Source organism: Hippocampus comes, unplaced genomic scaffold (genome assembly GCF_001891065.2).
Source record: "Hippocampus comes isolate QL1 unplaced genomic scaffold, H_comes_QL1_v1.1 scaffold80, whole genome shotgun sequence".
Taxonomy (NCBI): Eukaryota; Metazoa; Chordata; class Actinopteri; order Syngnathiformes; family Syngnathidae; genus Hippocampus; species Hippocampus comes.
The window spans coordinates 1,364,900-1,385,092 of NW_017806164.1; the positions used below are offsets into that span (position 1 = coordinate 1,364,900).

Here is a 20,193-nt window from a genome sequence, read left to right on the forward strand (position 1 = left end):
TATCTACTGGCCAAAAAATGATGCCAAGCGCTACTTTAATATTAGCCAGGGTGTTGGCTGATCTCAGAGAAGCTCATTATTCAATGACTTAGACATCGTTTCTTCGTAACAAGACACCACATGTGGCCAAAGCACTACTTTTATATTAGCTTTGCCACCATCTTGTGGCTTTGTAGGGTGTTCCAGAGCACAACAACTGAACGGCGGAAAGTTCTAAAACAATTTGCAAATCACAAATCGACACTTATATGCAGACTTTGACATAAAAAGACTTGAAAAGTACAATTCATTGAATGGTGGCCCCCTTAACTGATCAAAAGTAAGAAATTGATTGATACACGATAATGACTGAATAATATTGAACAACTTAATTCATGTCAATATTTTATGATATGGATGGAAGGAAAACTTCTCTGTTAGTTGTAGCACATATATTTTATTTTTTAAACTGTGGCCATCAAATCTGCATATATTTGTATTTTAACACCCATATTTCATTTTGCGTTAAATTAGAGGAATAATACCCCGGAAATGTGTTAGATTTAAAAAAATGCACTCAGTGTGTGGCATCATCATTCCAATTTGAAGCTGAACGAGTGAAGGACACTTGCACAACGGTTATAGTGATAAAGTCAGTGGTGTGTGTGTGTGTGTGTGTGTGTGTGTGTGTGTGTGTGTGTGTGTGTGTGTGTCTTTGTCTTTTTCTTTGCGTCATTGCGAATGAAATGCTTCCTTCATTAATCGGGTTCTATATGTCATTCAAATAAAACGACGTTAAAAAGAAATAAGTCGCAAAGCTTGAGGAATGGACCAGTGGCAAAATCACTTTGAGGGAAAGGGTGTGAACAATTGAAATTGCTTCCCCTGTCATGGCCAATCATTGTCAAGAAGATTCACTGCCACCTACTCACTCACTCAGTCACACACGCATTCGCGCACACGTTCTTCAGTCTTCACGTTAACTACTGGTCTTTTCAAAATGATATTGAAAAAGTGTTAGACGTGGTAAAGGGTGGCCGTGATGAATTGATTTTTATAGTAATTTTTTGAATATCAAATTTTATATTTCCTGTGTTTTTACATTTGTTTTCCTTGTTTTATTGAGGTTAGGTTGCATTATAGCTGGCCTTCAAGCATTCGTTTTTCTGATCGCTCAAGCAAATTTTTTTGTCACTAATCGCAGTTTTTGCACACAAATAATAAAACCTTTCACCAAAATGGCAAAACATCCCAGCTGTCTTGCAACAGCAAATACGTCTTACTGAACTAGTCAATCCTTTGTAAAAATTTGATTTTTGTATTGACATGTCCGAGAAGTCATTGTTTATCATCCCATCCACAGTCATGATTCCATACACTAAAATGCAGTCAGTAAAAAGTAGTGAGGGGAAAATGAAGCGTCAGATTTGCTTTATGGACCAGTCATATTTTTTTACTCCTCTCGATACATTTTTTTTAACAGACTATACACTGATGACGTTCAGTAATTCTGTTTCTTACTTGCCTCCTTCCTAAACCTTCTTGTCCTCCTCCTCAGCTTGCTTCTTCACCTCCACGTCGCCTTCCTCGGCCTCTTCAAATTCTCACACATCTCACTCTGCCTGCTCCCTTCACTGTACTTCACACCGACAGCTTACCTATGGCTTATTTATAGTGCTCAGGCTGATTGCAAAGTGACCTAATTATCGAAAACAGTTTTCTCCTGTGACAGTGAAACCAGACAGTTGTCAGAATAGCGTAATAATAATAGCCGTAAATGTGTACAGTTTTGCAGGGAGTGTGTTGATCATTTGGAAATTGGGTGTAAAGCAGTGAGTTGTGTGTTACAAACTCAGTACAAAGCCATGTTTGTGCTGTTAGTTCTATGAGTGCTTTTGCGATCGATAGAAATTGTGCGACAAGAATCATCGTTCGAGAATAAAAATGAATAATAATAATAATGGCTTTCACTTGGCAGCAAGCAGCAGAGAAGAGCGCAATTAATTCAGGTCCATCTAATTTCGATGTAAATAGGGTGCAGCAGATGTTAGCAAAAATGGAGGAGAGCAAATTTTTGAGCTGAAGGAATGTTCATTTATATAGTAGCACTTTTTACATAGAGAGCTCATAAAGTGCTTTACACAGATATAATGTGCAAAAAAAAAGCACTTTATGCAATACTTTAGTCTTTTTATTGAATGTATTGCAATGTGAATGAAGTGAGGCGCCTCAGGCAGGCAAATCAAGCCCATTAGTTAGTGTGTGTAGTAATTCGTGAAATTAACTATTGAAGTTTAGTGTGGTGTAAAACTCCTGCCTCTCTCATGTACAAAGTACATGAATGGGCTGAGCAAACAATTAGGAACACCTCTCAAATAGAGGACACGATAACCAGAGCCACCTAAATATCCATTCATCTATTTTCTGAAACTGTTTAACCCTCATGATAGTGCAGAGATAAGGTACACTGTGTGCCTAAATTGACTTCCAGAGCAGCAAGTAATATTTACTTTGAAGACCTCAATACTGCACTGCACCAAACAGATCTGAATCTCGTATGCATGTGTTGCACTTATGTGTTAGCACCATGAAGAGTGAATGTTGTACCTAGCTTAAGCACCGGAGATGCGTAAAGAGGTGCAGGGCCCGAGGGCAGTCGCCTCCAGGCAAATCGCCTCCCTGGAGTCAAGCTATAGAAGCTATAGAACGTCTGAAGAGACAGTTGCAATGTAAGGGAGAAAACAAGTCCCCAGATGCTAAGTCTCCCTTGCCTCATGCATTTAAATTGTATTTTTTGCAGAGGTGGGCGCATCACTTGCCCATCACTCATTCTTCCTTCGACAGCGGCTGGGCCACCTGTCCGTTATCGTCAGTCCGTCATTATTTCAAGGGGAACCAAACTGTATTGGTCAGTCCATCCCTACGTCATTGTGATTCTCACCGCGCTTTCCTCACCGTTATTGTATGGACCCACTTTTAGACTCAATTTTACTGACTTTTTCTTGATGTAACTGATGTACTCTTATTCCCCAAACATTTATTTCATTTGTACAGTCTGTTTCAGTATCATTTATGAGTAATTTTATGTCAAAACTGATTGGCCGAGAGTAGCTCCCAAGCTACTCTCGGCCATCGGATGGGCGGCGATCTCATCCGCGGTGTCACTTCCTTGCTTGATGTTGTGGGTTAGCAAAACAGAGACGCTTCAGGGATAGTCAGATGCTGGTTATATACAGTAGCACACATTATTCAGTTTGTAGCTCACGCTACATGAAGGACATTTGAGCACATACTGTACTTCCTCCTCGTTATATACCCGCCACAATCCAGGCCCCAACATCGTACAGTCGCTGGAATAACACTAAATACATAACCCTTGGGAATGTTAATAAAGACCCCGAGTTGTTCCGTACATTGTGACATCCAGGGAAGACTCACTTTCTGAGTGTTAGCATATAGCTTGCTAAGTAACTGCATAGTGTAGTGCACAGTGTAGTGGAGTAAGTAGGCCAAGGAATTAGTAACTCGCAATTGCGGCTGACAAATGCTGATGTGCACATCATGTCCCGAGTGTTTAACTTGGCTCTGTTTTAGCTATACTGCACCCCAATAAGAGGTTAAGTCCTTCTATGACTGAGCGGCAAAGGCGTCAGGGTTTGGAAAAGGTTGCAAACACGTTCACTGTTTTACTTGGATGTCTTGCAAATCCACAGCTTGTTTGCGAAACATTTGCAAGCATTTGTAAACAGTCGCAATTATTTTTGATTCGTGACTGGTGGAGACATGTCTATGGTTACCATGGTTACAATACACGGAAACCCATTTGTGTATTTGGCGCTCAGTGAGATATCAGGATCCATTTTCCACTTTGATCATCATGCCAGGGGAAACAAGGTACAAAGAGGAAGGCAATGAGGAGGTTGGGCCCATAGATTTGCCTGCTACTCCAAAACTTGGCAATAGGTCGCAAAGGTTCCCAAACAGCGGCAAAGGAGTGCCAAATAGTTGCTAATCTTCACAATACTGTTCCAAATGACTGCTAATAGTCGCCATCTGCCTTTGGGAAACACTTTCTCAAACATTTGTGCCAAATGTCGCTAATGACAGAGGCGACCCCCTAATTTTCACCAACATTCATCAGAAAAGCTGACGAAGCCAACATTTGCTACCTTCGCAAGCATGCTTTCAAAAATTATCTTCGAACATGGACAATATACTTTGCTAACAACACAAACTTGAAAGACTTCCTTCACTGTTTAGTCATCATTACAGAAAACAAACCAATTCAAATTATTTAGTGGTCAAATCGATGTGTTCGGCACTGGACATTCACGTCCACCCCTTTTGTTTCTTGATTTGTGAAAAGACATGATGCACTAAGAACCTTCATGGCCCCTTTTATGAGATGTGATTTGATGTGGTTTGTTGCAAATTACAAATGAACTTAGACCACCGGGCACTCCCTGAATTCTCGGGTCAATTAGCGAAACTAATCAGCTGCACACCGGTCGGCCTTTCTCTGTCAGAGCGATAACATATTCAACAGCGCAGACAAAGCAACAGGTCTCGGTGTGATACATAAATATGAAAAAGAACGCAAGCCTCTCAGTGGAGGTAATGAATAGATCCTCTGATTTATGTGTTACTTCACAATCAAAGCATTAGCTGAAATATGCAGCACCTCCGACCAATTTTCAATGTTCTCAGCCAACCCTGTAAGATGATAAAGTCTCTTTCATTTGGCACCTGCTGCTCTCAGGCTCCAAAGTCACAATGACAAGTGACAAAAACACATTGACTGCCGTCACACGGCACGGAGGGAAATAAGACAAAAAAAAAAAAAAAGATGACTTGGAAATGTGGCTTCACTTCTCATCACTGCAGGACAGATATGATAGATTAAAGTAGATCTGTCCTCAGTCTATCCGTTGATTCATTTTCGACACACAGTTGCAGATCAACGGGGTCAGAAATGCAAGTGAACATAATTTAAGGCTAGAAGCCATGCAAAGAAAATTAAAGACATCAAGTCAAATCAAACAACATCCGCGTACCTACGCATCAAAATTGGTAATTACACACACTCGCTGGCTCAACGTTATTTACAGCCACATAATCAAATGAGCTCCAATAAATACTTGGCCTACTGCATAATGAGTTTGTAAAATTTATTCTTATTTTTTGATCTTATTAAGCTACAGCCGAGAGGATCTGCACTGTAGCTTAACACCAGTGCAAACTACCATTACTAATATGTTGTTTCTAATTCAGCTCTTTCCGGCCCAGAAATCCAAATTAATTATCAACGAAGTATTGTGATTTGGGGAGGAAATATTCACTGTGAGTAGATACCCTTTTTAAATCACTATCATAAATCCATTTTCATTATTTACTACTTATCGTCATTCGGGTCACAAGTATGCTGCAGCATATCGTTGGCGTTGGGCTGAAACTTCCTATGTCACAAATTCATATTTTTTCAGAAATATATACTATTGGCAAGTCCATACATGTGGGTGTTATTTATTTTATTTTATTTTTAAAGTGTTGAAAATAGCTTCCTCTTTTTGCTAATGCAATGCTAATGGTTGAACAAATGTGACATTTTTGGGGTGTTCTGAAAAGTGACGCTTTTGGCGAGGCAAGGATTCCGTCTGTCGCCAGCGACATCACAGCTGACTCCAGTTGAGAGGTGGGGCACCACCTCGACTGGTTGCCAACCAATTGATGGACGCATACAGCCAAACAAAGGCAAACTACTGACATTCACACCTAGGGACAGTGTAGCTGCTGATAATAATAATAATAATAATAATAATAATAATAATAAAAATTAATGTACAGTCAAACCTCAGTTTTCGAACGTCTCAGTTCTCGACCAATTCGTTTTTCGACCAAAAATTTAGAGTTTTTTATGCCTCGGATGATAGCGTGGTTTCGGTTTTCGAACAATTCGGTTTTCGAACAGCCTTATGGAACGGATTATGGACGAAAACTGAGGTTTGACTGTATCAAGTACTTTTTTTTTCAAATGAATATACACATATTCAAAAAGGAACTCTTCCACCGCCTCTCCTGTTTTCTCTGCCCAAACTTCTCACTTCAACACCAAAACCCAAACGCATGTCTCCTTCACAGTGAATAAAACCCAACCGTTTTTATTCCGACAATCAACGACCCAACAAAATTAGAGCTATGACTCCTTTTGGGTGCCACACTAAAGTTTGGGAAAAGCTGCAGTAAAGTGAAGCATGAGATGCGCAACGCTTAGCTTCTCACCACATGATCACTCAAGTCACCGTCCCGTAGTAAAAGGTTAGTGTTTGGTCCAGAGGTTATTTTCAGAGGATATACTTCTGAAGTCAAGCCAAGAGAGAGTTGTGAGTTGCAGCGAGGAAGAGAGACACACACTTTGAAGAAAGTCTACAACTTTTGTGATTGGCTCTCAGCCGACTGTAGACGGCAGAGATTTTTCCCCGATATAAATTCGCCACTGATTTTACTTCCTCATGTCTCGCTCTATCTCTCTGCAAGAGGTGTTCCCCTCCTAACTTGCTGCCATGTTGAATATCCAGCATCATACGGCTCAGGCGAGCAGCGAAAAGAAGTGAGAAAAGGATGCAACAGACAGACAGAGGAGTGTAGGACAGTGGAAGATGAGAGCAGACTCAGGAGGCTCTGCCCTGAAGGAATCCTTCATTCGCTGTCGCATGCGCACACGTATGCGACGAGGGAGCGAGATAGCAAAATATAATTCAGCCACTCTGCCAACTGCGCAGGCTGCCAAAATGATAATCATGCCCCAAACCCCGCAATGATGCCAAAATGCACTGCTAGTTTCCAGTTTAGGCGACAGGCCAGTTCAATAAGTACATAATAGCATTTCAGTGTTTCCCCAAGATATGGTTTCTGGTTGTGTCAAAGGCCCCCTGGGAAAACAAAACAAAAACATGTAGATGTGTTACTAAACTCGCCATTGAAAGAGAGGATGGAATTCTGGGACAGTGAACCATGTGCCAATATCGTGAAATAAACATCTAATTACACCTGAAGCAGCAAAGGTTTTAATGGGTGCTGATTTTATCATGGGGCAGATGCACCCGACCTGATAATGACTTCCAGGCTGACTCACTCCTGCTTATACATTTGTTTACAAGTATTTAAAGACTCATCGCCTTCATGATAACTCCCTGATAATCTTCACATCTGATAAAGGAGCTTCAAGGATGACATCTTTTCTCTTATGTAACAGACACCCGCACAATCTTTGAGATATGATGAACAACTTTTTTCACCTCTTCTCCACACTTCAATACCTCACTTGAAAAAATGCTTTGCGAGACTGGTGTTTTCTACTTCTCCCATGTTCTCTTTGAAACAGTTGTTGACAGTCACCAGAACTTAAATTACTCACCCATATTTTCTGCTGATGAGAGTAGGGCTGGGGCCTCATGTATTCTGAGTGAAGAGATTTTGATCCGGGCGGCCTGGTGGTCCAGTGGTTAGCGCGTCGACCTCACAGTGCAGAGGTTCGATCCCAGCTCCGGCCTCCCTGTGTGGAGTTTGCATGTTCTCCCCGGGCCTGCGTGGCTTTTCTCCGGGTACTCCGGTTTCCTTCCACATTCCAAAAACATGCATGGCAGGTGAAAGGAACACTCTAAAGTGTCCCTAGGTGTGAGTGTGAGCGTGTGATGGTTGTTCGTCCGTTTGTGCCCTGCAATTGGCTTGCAACCGGTTCAGGGTGTCCCCCCGCCTACTGCCCGAAGAAGGCTGGGACAGGCTCCAGCGACCCTTGTGAGGATAAAGCGGTTCAGAAAATGGATGGAGATTTTGATTCAAGTGCGCTCACACTAGTGGCCGGGGGGAAGGCCATTGTACTCCCAAATGTTTAAATACAACTCAAATAGAGGAAAACAATTATGAGTGTGTAAAAATGACCAATTTTTGGATGGTGAAACTGAATGCAGGGGGTGGTTATTATGCAAATTAGCCCCAAATTATATAAGAGTGGGTCAGAAGTGCAGAATGGCTCGCTTCTGAGGGATAGGCAGATAACAACGATTGACTTGGCTGTTTAATTTCACACTTGATTGGCGGGCAGTCACTCCAAAGAGCCAACTATTTGTATACTGTCAAACGAAAAAAAAAAAGAGGCAGTTTTCCTTTTTTTTTCCCCGACTGTGAAATCATTCCATTCTGATCACTGCAAAGCAAAATCATTAGTTTTGACAAGGTACCGTTGCTAGTCATCTATTTCCTGTTTATTTTTCAAAAAACTTGAATGAAGTAGGTACAATGCCAGTCGGGCATGATGTACTGTATACTGTGACAAATGTTGCCACACTGGTTCGAATTATCATGTGGGAGGAAACCGGAGTACCCGGAGAAAACCCACGCAGGCCCGGGGAGAACATGCAAACTCCACACAGGGAGGCCGGAGCTGGATTCGAACCCGGCACCCCTGCAGGGCATGATGTACTGTATACTGTGACAAATGTTGCCACGCTGGTTCGAATTATCCTTTTCTAATTTTGTGCTCAAGTTAATTCTACAAAATGATTTCAAATTAAATTTCTTCGTGCTAAGGCACAAATCTCACCTTTTGTTGTCAGTCAGGAAATAAACTCTTGCATGATGCCCAATAAAGCAAAGTGAGATGTCCTTTTGTCTTTCAGTTGACTTAGACTTGTAAAATATTCCATTTTTTAAAAACTATTATTATGCCGTTACGTGATTCATACGGGGTAATACATTTTCGTGTCTGCTGTCAAGGAATTCATTGAGGCTGAGTTAAACCCAAAAAGTGAATGTTCTCCATGGTTGCTCTGGCATGAAATTAAAAAATTCTACATGTGTCGTGCAGCGTCTCTTACATGTTTTATCCCCACTACAATCTAAAATGTGTGCCAGATCCAACTTGATCTCCAGCAAATCTCACCGTAGCTCTTATCGCAGTAATTGGAGAAGCTGCTTTACGGCTGTTTCATTAATCAACGTGCACCGCTCCAAGTGTATACATTTTCTTTTCATTTTACATTGTTTTAAGTATTCTTATCCATTTAGTCACTATTTCCTTTTAAGAGTCTTTTCGACTGGAGTGTTCAGTGGTTGCACTCAGAAAGCAGGTTGTTAGTGTCTGTGGTACAAATAAATATATCTAAATATAGTTTCACCGTGCTGTTCTATATTTCCGAGCAGGTTGACTGCTCAGGCAGATAGAACCTTTTTACTTGTTTATCGTGTCTCGATTTATTTCTGATGTGATTTGTGGGTCTGAAAGTACATGACCAACCTGGCAGTAACTATGGTAACCTGCCTTTGGTTGGCATTTCTTTCCACGTTTTGGAATGAAATTATAATATCTGTATAGATCGAGGAGGCCAATAGTAAAATGACTGCTGAACCGTTCACAACCTTCACTGAAGTTACACGCAGAGTTTAACCCTTTCAGGGACAGCGGTTACTATGGTGGACGGCTTATCATGTTATCAGGTTACAAGGTGCATGAAAGGGTTAAGATTTAGAGATGACATTTCATTATTTGAGCAAAACCAATGGACGCATTATGTGCCCAGCGCAAGCGTAACATGCATTCTGACTGTATAGACAGGCGTAGCTCGAAAAGGGGCGTTATCGCCGTTGTAGGAGTGATTCCAGCTGGCTTCTTTCTCAGCAAATGGAAGCGGCTCCCCTCAACCCTTTCCATTCAGCGCTGTAGACGTGCGCAAACTACGGTATGTGGTGGCAGGACTTGCTGGAGTCCAGGCAGGAGATTGGTGCCCAGAATATAGTTAAAAGGGACTTCAAGCGCTCCTCTACTTGATGATGTAAAGTTGCCCACTGTGAACTAATGGGCAATTGGAGACCGCCTTCTACGCCGATGGTGCATACAGCCCTCCCACCACTCATAATTGCGCCGTGGTAAGGGAAGTGCTTTTAAAACTAAAGTAATGATGATGATTAATCCAATGTATTGATTGTACAATGATTTATGGGAATTAATGCACAATCTTGTCATATTTATGAATGAAATACCATGATATCCACCACACATCCACAGAACTGCAAATTTCCAAACACGCTAAACTAGACTTGCCCTGGCATAAAAGATGCCGAAAGTTTTTATGCAGAAAAAAAAGCCCCATACGTTGAGGCCTAGATATGTGCGGCCACAAAGGTCTGTAAACCTCTTTAACATTATGTATTTCCATCAAAATGGTTTGATAAAAGACCAAGAACTTCACCTTAGTAATGGTTCTGACTTGAATTGTGCTAGGTGTGAAATTTGTGACACTGTGTGAAGAGGATAGAACACCTGAGAGAGGCGCAATCATGCAAACCCCACACTGGAAGGCTTCCGCTGCTTTGAGCCCAGGATGTCGCCGATGTGTTTCAATCACGCACAAACACAGCGCCTGATTTGTTATTTTATATTCGCTCTATGCAGTCTTAATTGGAAAGAAACTTGTCAGATCAAGGCAGCACACATTGCCAAAGTGGTTGTTGTATAAAAAAACTTTATTCTCAAATAATATCTTCAAAATAGCTGATAAAGGGTGAGTCTCTTTGACAACAGGTTATGAGACTGCATTCACAAATTGTATGCTTGCACACTTTCGGAGTACTTGCGCTATTTAGTCTTCTCTTTCGGTCTTTACCAGAAGACATAAAAATAGCAAAGGTGGTTTTGAAACATGGCGACATAATCACAATTAAATAGGAACCTCCGTAATCTGTTAATTTGTTCCCATTTAATCCAGGAGGAGTAGGTTGCTTCTTCTTTGGGCCATCATGAAATATGAAAATCTGCGACAACCATTGTCTACATAGCAGTTACAAATATAGGACCTTGTGCTACTCTTACACAAGAACACTGTAGAAACATCCTTAAAAAAATACCATGAACTGTGATGATCTATGATTCAGATGACAGGAAAGTAACCAATATTTAAAGTCTTAGGTCACCACTAATTTTGTTTTAATAACCTTTACATCCACAACCGCCTTTTTGATCGTAAATAGCAGCGCTCAGACTCGCAAGCAAAATTCATGTTTGCTGTTCCATGACAGATAAAGCAGCGGACCCTGAATCAACTCAAATGGGTTTCTAGTGGTATTTTGCAGAAAAAAAATCCAATTTGATCTAATGGCAATTGATGTAGTGATACAGCATTTCGTCGACGCCATATGATGTCCAACGCACTTTACAAAGCCTCTTAGGTTTTTGAAAACCGCTAATGCAGCTGTGTCAACCTACAGGAAGGTTTTCATTTTTAGTTTAAAACAACTTACTTAAACCTCCAAGATCCCTCACCATACAGAGGCCAACAACAAACTGCAGGGTGTTATTTTTGGACAAATTTTCAATCAATCTGCTGGCATAATACCAGCTGCTCGCTCGCGCCAAGCTAACCTGGATATTTTTGTCTGTGGTCCAGCATCCAAGTTTGCACAGTCGCTTGTTCGGACGGTATCAAAGACCAACAGCAAATAAACAAAGTCTTTGATACACTGCTTAGCAGGGCTTTAATGACTGAATGCTGAACAGCTTAATTGAACGCAGCGCACTTTCACACACAATGTACACTCCATCACAGACATACCGTAGCGACCTTCACAAGTTCTGTGGTTTCCTATGGACTGGGGGCGGGGGGCGTGAAGGTAACAAGAGAGAGGATGTGGGAGGGCAGGCGAGAGAGAAAGGAAAAATTACACCTTTAAGACCGGTTATTGTTATTGTTTTGGCGTGATTCCGGTCAACAGTAATCCTTTTTGTTCTCGTTAAAGAGTTTGTTGCTAGCTTGCCACTTGGCATGATTCATTCCGCAACACAAGACATCACATATATTGTGAGCGTTGCCACTCAAACTTTCCCCTGTGACAAAACACGCGACATTTCGCAATGACCCGTTCCGACTCAAATCTGAAAATCCTGATTCGCTGCTCGTTTTTAACAACCAATTTGTTTGTCTATTTGAGGTCACCGCCGATTCGTGCACAGCCCTAAATAATAGTTAACGACACCCTTTTGAAAATCGATGTTACCTGGTTGGCTTATTCTTTACATAGGTGTGGCGATAGCTTCAGCGACAGCACATCAAAACCCCTGTTAGAAATTGTAGTACTGCATTACATAACTGCTGAAAACCTATTTACAAATTGTGAACAAACATTACCTACCAGTTTAATGAACTTTTTTTTTTTTAATAAAACTTCATTCATCTATGTTGTAAAGTGGCGGAAAACACCTCTGAAAATGTGTCTTCCCTTTGGATAGTCTGCTGTTGTAGCTGTTTTAGAGCGCCTCGTTGTTGCTTGTGAGAACAAATTTATTTATTTGTATTTTATTTTATTATTTGTTTTCAAGCTTGACAGGTCTCCAAATTCAAAGGGCCGCTTTGGGTGATTCCTTGTTGGACGGGCTCAGAAAAAAAAACCAAAAAAAAAAAAACAAACACTGTCAGCCAGCAAGTGGACAGGGGCTTCACACTAACATCGCTGCTTTTGAGCTTTGTTCATGTGGTCTAGAAAATTCCACGGATGATCCAGTGGGATATATTCTAAACTCCGAAAGCTTGTTAGGTGGAAATATACTTGGCATATTAAGAGGACACACCCAAAGCATTTGACATATGAGAGAATGGAGGATTTTTCACGACTTTGTAGCCTTACTTTTTAGAATTGGCGATTTTTAATCAATCCAATGTGGCAGGGCTGTCAACAAAACTCTCTGTGCTGTGTCAAATGAAAAAGATACATTTATTTATTTATGATGACTCCAAACAGTAAAGATTTGAAGAAGATACAGAATAACCACTTTTGAGTCGCCATCGCTTAGAATCTTGATGGCACTGCCTCTTTGCTTATTAGCTTCCATGAACTACAACATTCTGCAGCCCATTAACATTTTACGGTACTCTCTTTTTTTCCAGCCTTGGTCTGTGCTCCACTGGGTGACATTCTCATTCCACTGTATATGATCATTACAACAACTTCGAACGGTGGCCCAAGACTTTTGCAGTCCTTTTATTACCCTGCTGCTACTGTGTTGCACCATATAAACATATTTACTAGATTTCCAGTGTTGATCTTGCAAATGGTTTTTATGTTCCTGTGTAAGAGCAACATCACTCATTCTGATAATTGCGCCTCGCCCTGAATCGTTTCATATGGGCCATAATACCAAAAAAACACACCTTGATTTATTTCAATAAACAAGATGTTTGCCAACCTACATCATTAATCATAAAAAGTACAGTATGTTTAATAGTTTCTAGATTTTTTTTTTAAACAAAGTCTCCATAAAAAATAGATTTCTGTACAAAAATGTCTCTTATGTTGCACCGACTTCAAGTTAAGCGGCACAGGATGACAACAAGGTGACAGAAAATGATGACGATGATAAACGGTGCGGATGGCGCTCAGAACATTGCTGTCTTCCTGAAGGACCTCCCGTGTTGGAAAAAAAAAAAAAAAAACATGTCTGAAATTTGTTGAGATGACACTGTGATAAATGAGCCACTCTGAACTGGAGAGGGTTAATCCCATTTTTGTCATTTTTCAATCTGGAAATGAATTGAGAAAAGGCAGAGCTTTCAGAAGAATTTTGTTCTCAAGAAGGTTGAGGTCAACCATGGAGCCAATTTGCATTTCCAGGATGGCCACGCCCATGATACCAGGCTTCAGCTCCGGCAATAACATTTCAGAAATTGACCTTCCGGGATTGAAAGAAGACTCAGAAAGCAAGCAGTGCTTCATTGAAGGCCATGCAAGTATATGTGAATTCTAATTTATCATCATTCTTGGATTATTTATAGATTTGAAGGTGTCTGCAATAGAAAAATCAGAGGAAAACCACCAATTCTGTAAAAAAAAAAAAATATCCAGAAGAAGTCATCATTGTTATGTAAATCACCAAGACATAATGCAAATCCCTTCAATTTTAGACCAGGCAATAAAATCAATCACTCGGCTCCAAAACGACAAAGACGGAGGAAGCCCAGTCTCGTCCTCAGTGGCTTAAACATAATTCACACACTGCAATTTCATTGAAACATAGAAAAAAAAAACAGTAACAACAATTCCTCAAAGTGAAGCAAGGTTACAGGCTACTGAGTTGCACAAGTTCAACATGACAAGGTTGCCCGAGAGAAAATGTTGAGAATAGGTAAATAATAAGGATATCCATGGTAAAACAACTGCAAGTACCATCCAGCTCACTGCTGAAAATGTTACTTCAATGTTGTCGCTGGATAACACCCGAACTTAAAACTTTAGATTGTAGCTGCGGGCTGGAGACCCTATTATGGCACGAGTAACCTTTGACGATGCGCACGCGCGCTCACTGTGCATTTAACTCAAGCTCCGCCCGTGCACGGGCTCCCAAATGTAACCTCCGGAAGCGCGGCTCTAATCTTTTACGCAGCAGAATAAACAGCAGTCGACTTTTTTTTGTGATCAGGCGCACTAAGATATCAGCGGCGTGCCATTAGCAGATAAAATTAGACCTTTTATTACGCCGGTGGAAACCTCGCAGCCTCTTAATTTCTGGCTCGATTATGCTCTTTTGGCTCTGTGGAAAATCTCAAATGATTTAATGAGATCAATTCAATGGAGCGCCTGTGCGCATGCCAGCATGGAAAAAAACAAAACAAAAACATCTAACTCACAATTTTGGGACAAGGCATTGTTTAGTTGTGTGTATTCTGCCGTGTTGCACGCTTTGACTCTAACAACGGCAGTTTTTAGTCTGCGGCACTCACTTTGGGGTTGTTCGGTTGACGATGGGTTTGTTTTCTGTTACATGAATTCATCATTTCTTTTCATTTTTGCAGAATGAATAAAATCCTCTCATGCTAGATGTTTTATCATAGTAATTTATAAAACATCTGACTTGTTTTTTAACCTACAAGATTATTTTCCAGCAAACCTGATACAAATTTGAGTGAATTGTGCAAGGACGGAGTTGTAAGATATTGTTTGCAAGCTCATCACGGATGGACTGAGGATGAATCATTTCCAAGGCAACATGACAAAATGTGAACTTGAGGCTGGCAAAGTCATGCCGGTTAAAGAAAAACACCTGAAGTGCAACCATAATGTGAGAACGTTGTGCGCAGTGTGTGAAACCAGCCGGCAGACACTGGAATACTCACACTGACAGCAGTTACATCAAAACAGCATTTTTTTTTTGGGGGTGGGGGTGGGGGGGGGCACTTGACAAGCTTTCGTATCGTTCCAGACACATAGATGATGCTGGATCGTGAAATATCATGCGTAAGTGCAATGTTTTGATTTAAAATGTCAGGAATTCAGCTGGATGCTCAACTTGTGTTTGAGGCAGTGAGCTTGGTGCATCACTCATAACGCTGGAACCCTCTCGGCACAGTGGCTGTTTTTGAAATTATTAAGGGGCTCATAAGCTACTGAGAAATGACTGTGCGTGTTGTCATGCCATTTTGAAGCAACTAAACAAGCTGCTTTTGGCCAATTTCAATATTGCTGCGGCACTACTGGTTTTAAGTCACTGTATGAATTGTGCAGTGCAACCTGTAAAATGAAGCGCTTCTGAGATTCAAAGTTTCCTATACTTTTATGCACCTTTTATAAGTAAAGTGGTGCTTTAAGATTCCGATTAATTTCATTCTGTAACCACATTCGTTACTCAAAACACTTCCATGCAAAGTGGAAAAGTGTGTTGTGGTCTGACGAGTCCAAATTTAAAATTGTCTTTGGAAACCATGGACATGGTGTCCTCAGCGCAGTGTTAAAAAGCCAGCATCTGCGATGGTATCGGGATGTGTTAGTGCCCAGGTTATAGGCATCTTGCACATCTGCTGAGGCACCATTAATGCTGAAAGTTGCATATAGGGGTTGGAGCAACATATGCTGCCATCCAAGCAACGTCTTATCCAGGGACTGTACAAGAATGGCCAGCCAGCAGTCCAGACATGCCTCCAATTTAAAATGTGTGGCGCATTACGAATAACAAAATACAAGAATGGAGACGCCGGACAGTTGAGCCAGTGAAGTTGTACATCAAGCAAGAATTCTTCCTAAATGCTGAGTGAGTGTTGTTAAAAGGAACGGTGATGCAACACAATGATATGATTCTATTGTCGCATCTTTTTTGGAACATTGCAGAGATCAAATTTAAAATGAGAAAATATTTGAAAAAAAAAAGCCCAATGAACTTTATCAGTCTAAAGATGATATATCTTGTCATTGTTGTGTATTCAGTTGAATATAGGTTGAGAAGGATTTTCAAATCATTGTATTCTGTCTTAATTTCTATTTTACACATCCCGGCTGTATTGGAATTGGTTTTTGTACATGGAGCCGATCTCAGCCGTTCAGTAAGCCCCAATTATTCAGCCTGTCAATGGCATTTCCCATTATGTGTTAGAATTAAGCCAAATGGACTGTAAAGAAAAGTATGTGGTTGTTTGAAACACAAAACATGTAATTCTCTGTTTTACATTAGGTTTGACAGTAAACGTCAACCGAGACTGTTAGTAAACAGCTTGAAGCCTCTTTTGAAAAATTGTCAGCTATATGCCAAACTCCTGCTCCTTGTAAAGTGAGTTGGGTTGAGTTCCACTCCATCATATAGTGCTCATATCTCAAATTTTTGCTTTTTAGTCAAAGCAAAAATAAATATATATTTAAAATTGGCTGAACAACAGCTCATACCTCAAATAGCCCGTAAGTCAGGTCAGTCGTATCGCAAGGCTTGACTATGTTCGTCACACTGCACTTTTTTTTAAATCAGTGTTAAGGCTGTGTTTTTAATCTTTTTAAGTTTTTATTTCCAAAAATATTTGGTTACAAAAAAAAATGAGTGGAATCAGCAATGTGAATCGCCTTCATAGTGCGCCTGCATCATCAAAGGTCAGACTGCCATGTTTATTGTTGTATGTCTTATTTCCATTATTTCGATGTCAGAGTTTCCTCAAACTTACAGCCATTTGCTCATATAAAATTTGCAAAAAGCTGAATGCTGTTTTATTGATCATCATCATTCAGGCAACACAATCTCATGTCAAAGGGCATTATACGGAGCAAATATACTGCATGTTAATTAACCTTGCCTGTTCATGATCTCACGCATTTCTCACCTGAGACTTTACTGATTCATTGAGGGTCATGGAGTTTGTTTCTTGCAATCTGTTTGGAAAACTCAACTTTTTAAAGATACGCTGCCTCGGATTGATTCGTAGGCTGAAATACAGCGATCAAGAGTTTGTTTAGATAAATTGCACCTTTAAGCGATGAAGTCACACAGGCTGTGTGCTCTTTAAAGTTGCCGGGTTGTATATTAAAAGATGTGGAATGGGCGGCGCATGATGGTCTGAGTGGTGGAGCATTAAACAAGTTTTTTTTTTTTTTTTTTTAAGACTTGGTTGTTTCTGAAAACATCTCCTGTCTGCTCCTTTTTTTCTGAGATGGTCTTGTACACTGTGATCCGAGTGTAAAAGCATCACACTGTGTGCTATTTGGGTGAGCATTAGGGTAAAAGCAGTGTTCAATATGAGCTTTCAGAAACAGACATGGTCATTAACACAACATGAAAGTCATTACGACACAGGAGGTCCACAGGTAAACTCGTCTCAACTTTCTGGGTGGGCTAGAACGTTGTCACGACAACAATAAAAACACACCTGCGGGCGTTGGGCTTGAAATATATATGTGTATGTACAAACACTCTGTAACCCTGTGTGTAGCCATCTGTTATTTTTTTTTAATTGTATTTTTTTAAAGATAGAAGCTTTGAATAAAATTCTCTTAATTTGAAGGACTTGTTTTCCAAACCCACTTCAGACCCCAAAATTATTCTTTTTTTCCTTTTTTTTTCATAACCCAGTCAGAAAAACACACTAGTGCAAAATTTGTGCAATTTAAGAGTCTATATAAAGTTTATAGTTGGGGCGGTCCCCAGCAGCAGATTGGGAAGTCCCATTGGGCCACTGGGTTTTGAACATTAGAGTCTGTTCATGAATATCTTCACTGAAGAAAAAATGCCAGAAGAGACAATTTGCCTCTGCTTCCGTAGCGACCTGTCCTTGACTCTCCTTCCCAACAGAGTACTTCCTCCGTCCATTTGTCTAATTACACTCAAGTCTTCTTCGTGTGTTCATCTGCTTTTGATTTTGTGACCGACTGGTGCAAAATATCACCTGGCTGAGATTCTTGTCCAGCTTGAGACTTGAAGACGTTTCCTGGGTCGACAAACCTGACAGTTCATTGCCTCCAGGTCTCCCCTTGTTCAGTCAGCAAGCACGCAAACCTGGCCGGTCCAAGTATGACACTCGGAATATTTGATTGTTTTTGACAGCTCTCTGGAAACCTCACAGTTGTGTATAGCATCTCAATTATTTGAATTTCTGCTTCATCGAAGTCTGGCTGCCACTGTGGCAGTGTTGGACATTTGTAAGTATTTATAGGGGGTTGAAAACACTTTTAGGATGAGGTCAAAGGTTCAGGTACTCAACCCATTCAAGGACAAACGGCGGACTCCATCCTGGATGGGTTGCCTGTTTACCAGTTTTGTATGTGGCACTGAGTGGGAATTTACTGCACATCATCAGTTGGGGCGTGGAATAATTTACAAATTTCAGAAGTTTCCGCCTGATTGTTGGCAGGTCCTTCAGTGAAAGGCAATGTCGTTAATGGATCCTGCACTTACTAGGTAGAAGACACTAATCCGGGTACCGGTTTGTTTACATTCTGTACTTTTAGCATAAATACATTGCCTGGTGGAACTTCAGTCATTACCTTAACTGAATTTAGAGGGCAATGTCACAGCTCTGACGGAAAAAAAAAGCTGTCTACACTACCTTGAAGCCCGGGTTTAGTCCTGTCAAACCCATCCGAATGCCCACTGGGGAAGTTTGTCCTGCACTATTTGTGCTGACATGAATGAACCATCTAATTAGGACTTTAAGCCTAGAAAGGTGGAAGAGGGGAGGATTGCTTCCCCTGCGGATCCAACCTCACATCAGTCAAACACGTCTGGCCTGCAGCAGTGGAGCCAAGTAAGCCTTTTAGCACTGTGCATACATGTGTATATATTTGGCACGCGGCTGTAGAATTAGATTGGGCCAACCATCTATCAGTGTGGGAGGAAAGGTACCAGAAGGCCATATAATGTTCAAAGATGGAAGTTAAAAACCCTAGCCCTCTTTTTTTTTTTTCTTTATGTCTGAACACGTATCCCTGGACCATTAGCTAACCTTTTTAATGACATCACTGTCTAATTTTACCAAAGAAGGAGGCGGCGAATGCTCCTGTCACGTAGGAGCAGAGGCACATCACTGTGCCGAGTATGCTGAACAGCATGCCGCGGCACAGACCGCCCCACGTGATGAGTGCCAATCATGAGTTTGCTTGTTTGTCCTGATAGTTCAACCACATCGCGGACAGCCCCGTTGGACTGTGCCACTAATTAGAGTAGCGGCTGACGTGCTGGACTACACCACTGTGCATACTGTATTGAGCGTGGTGTCGAATCGAACGGCTTTAGCCTCAGTGGGCTTCATGTTGGTGTCGTACATCGGGTTTTCGAATGATGCCTGACCATTGGTGCTTTCATGGCCGACATAGCCATTGAACTGGACCTTCGGCCGGGTTCTGAAATCAGAAGAGAAAGTGCGGTTATTGCTGATATCATTTGGAAAAGGACATGTGCAGACAAAAATGCTGTGGAATTATAACTCCAAATGTCCAAGAAGTGACAGTTTGGAAATTGAGCACAGTTTTGAGGAAAAATACATACATGTATAAAGTCATACAAATTCCGTTACGAAATCCGGACACTTATGTGACAAGTAAGAAAGCGAAAATCTTTTGCGGTTGTGTTATACTCAGCAGGAATCGTTATTGAGGATTTTCTTGACATTTGACTTATGTTGTGTACATACATGACAGCTAAGAATGGTAAATACTAAGGCTGAGCCGGGTACTCATTTTAAATGAGTATCCGGAACAGAAAATGCATTTTTGCCGCTCACAGGCATGAAACGACTACAGCTCATCATTATCCATACTGGGGCTGAAAGAAAGTTCTTATTGGGTAACTAATTATGTATTCAGACTTGAATCTACTCTGTGATTGGCCAGTCACACACGGTGACCGCCCCCCACTAGACAGACTTGCTGCAGCCGTGATCTCTCGGTTCCTGCTTGGCTTGACTGCAGCTCACGTTTCACGAGGCA

At 41.0% G+C, this 20,193-nt stretch overlaps 2 protein-coding genes across 3 annotated transcripts in view; one reads left to right on the forward strand and one right to left on the reverse strand.

Annotated features, from left to right (window-relative positions):
• The window catches only part of myom2b (myomesin 2b), a 39,766-nt gene extending 28,055 nt beyond the window's left edge, over window positions 1-11,711 (forward strand). The window contains exon 41 of the mRNA XM_019895848.1: window positions 11,702-11,711. The gene's annotated coding sequence lies outside the window, so the exon portion shown is untranslated. The remainder of the gene's footprint in view (window positions 1-11,701) is intronic.
• Window positions 11,712-16,955: 5,244 nt separating this feature from the next.
• LOC109531522 (CUB and sushi domain-containing protein 1) overlaps window positions 16,956-20,193 on the reverse strand; it is a 345,015-nt gene continuing 341,777 nt past the window's right edge. For both annotated transcript variants that reach the window (XM_019895847.1, XM_019895846.1), the window contains one exon: window positions 16,956-19,608. In XM_019895847.1, coding sequence (XP_019751406.1) covers window positions 19,449-19,608 — 160 coding nt within the window. In that variant the 3' untranslated portion in view covers window positions 16,956-19,448. The remainder of the gene's footprint in view (window positions 19,609-20,193) is intronic.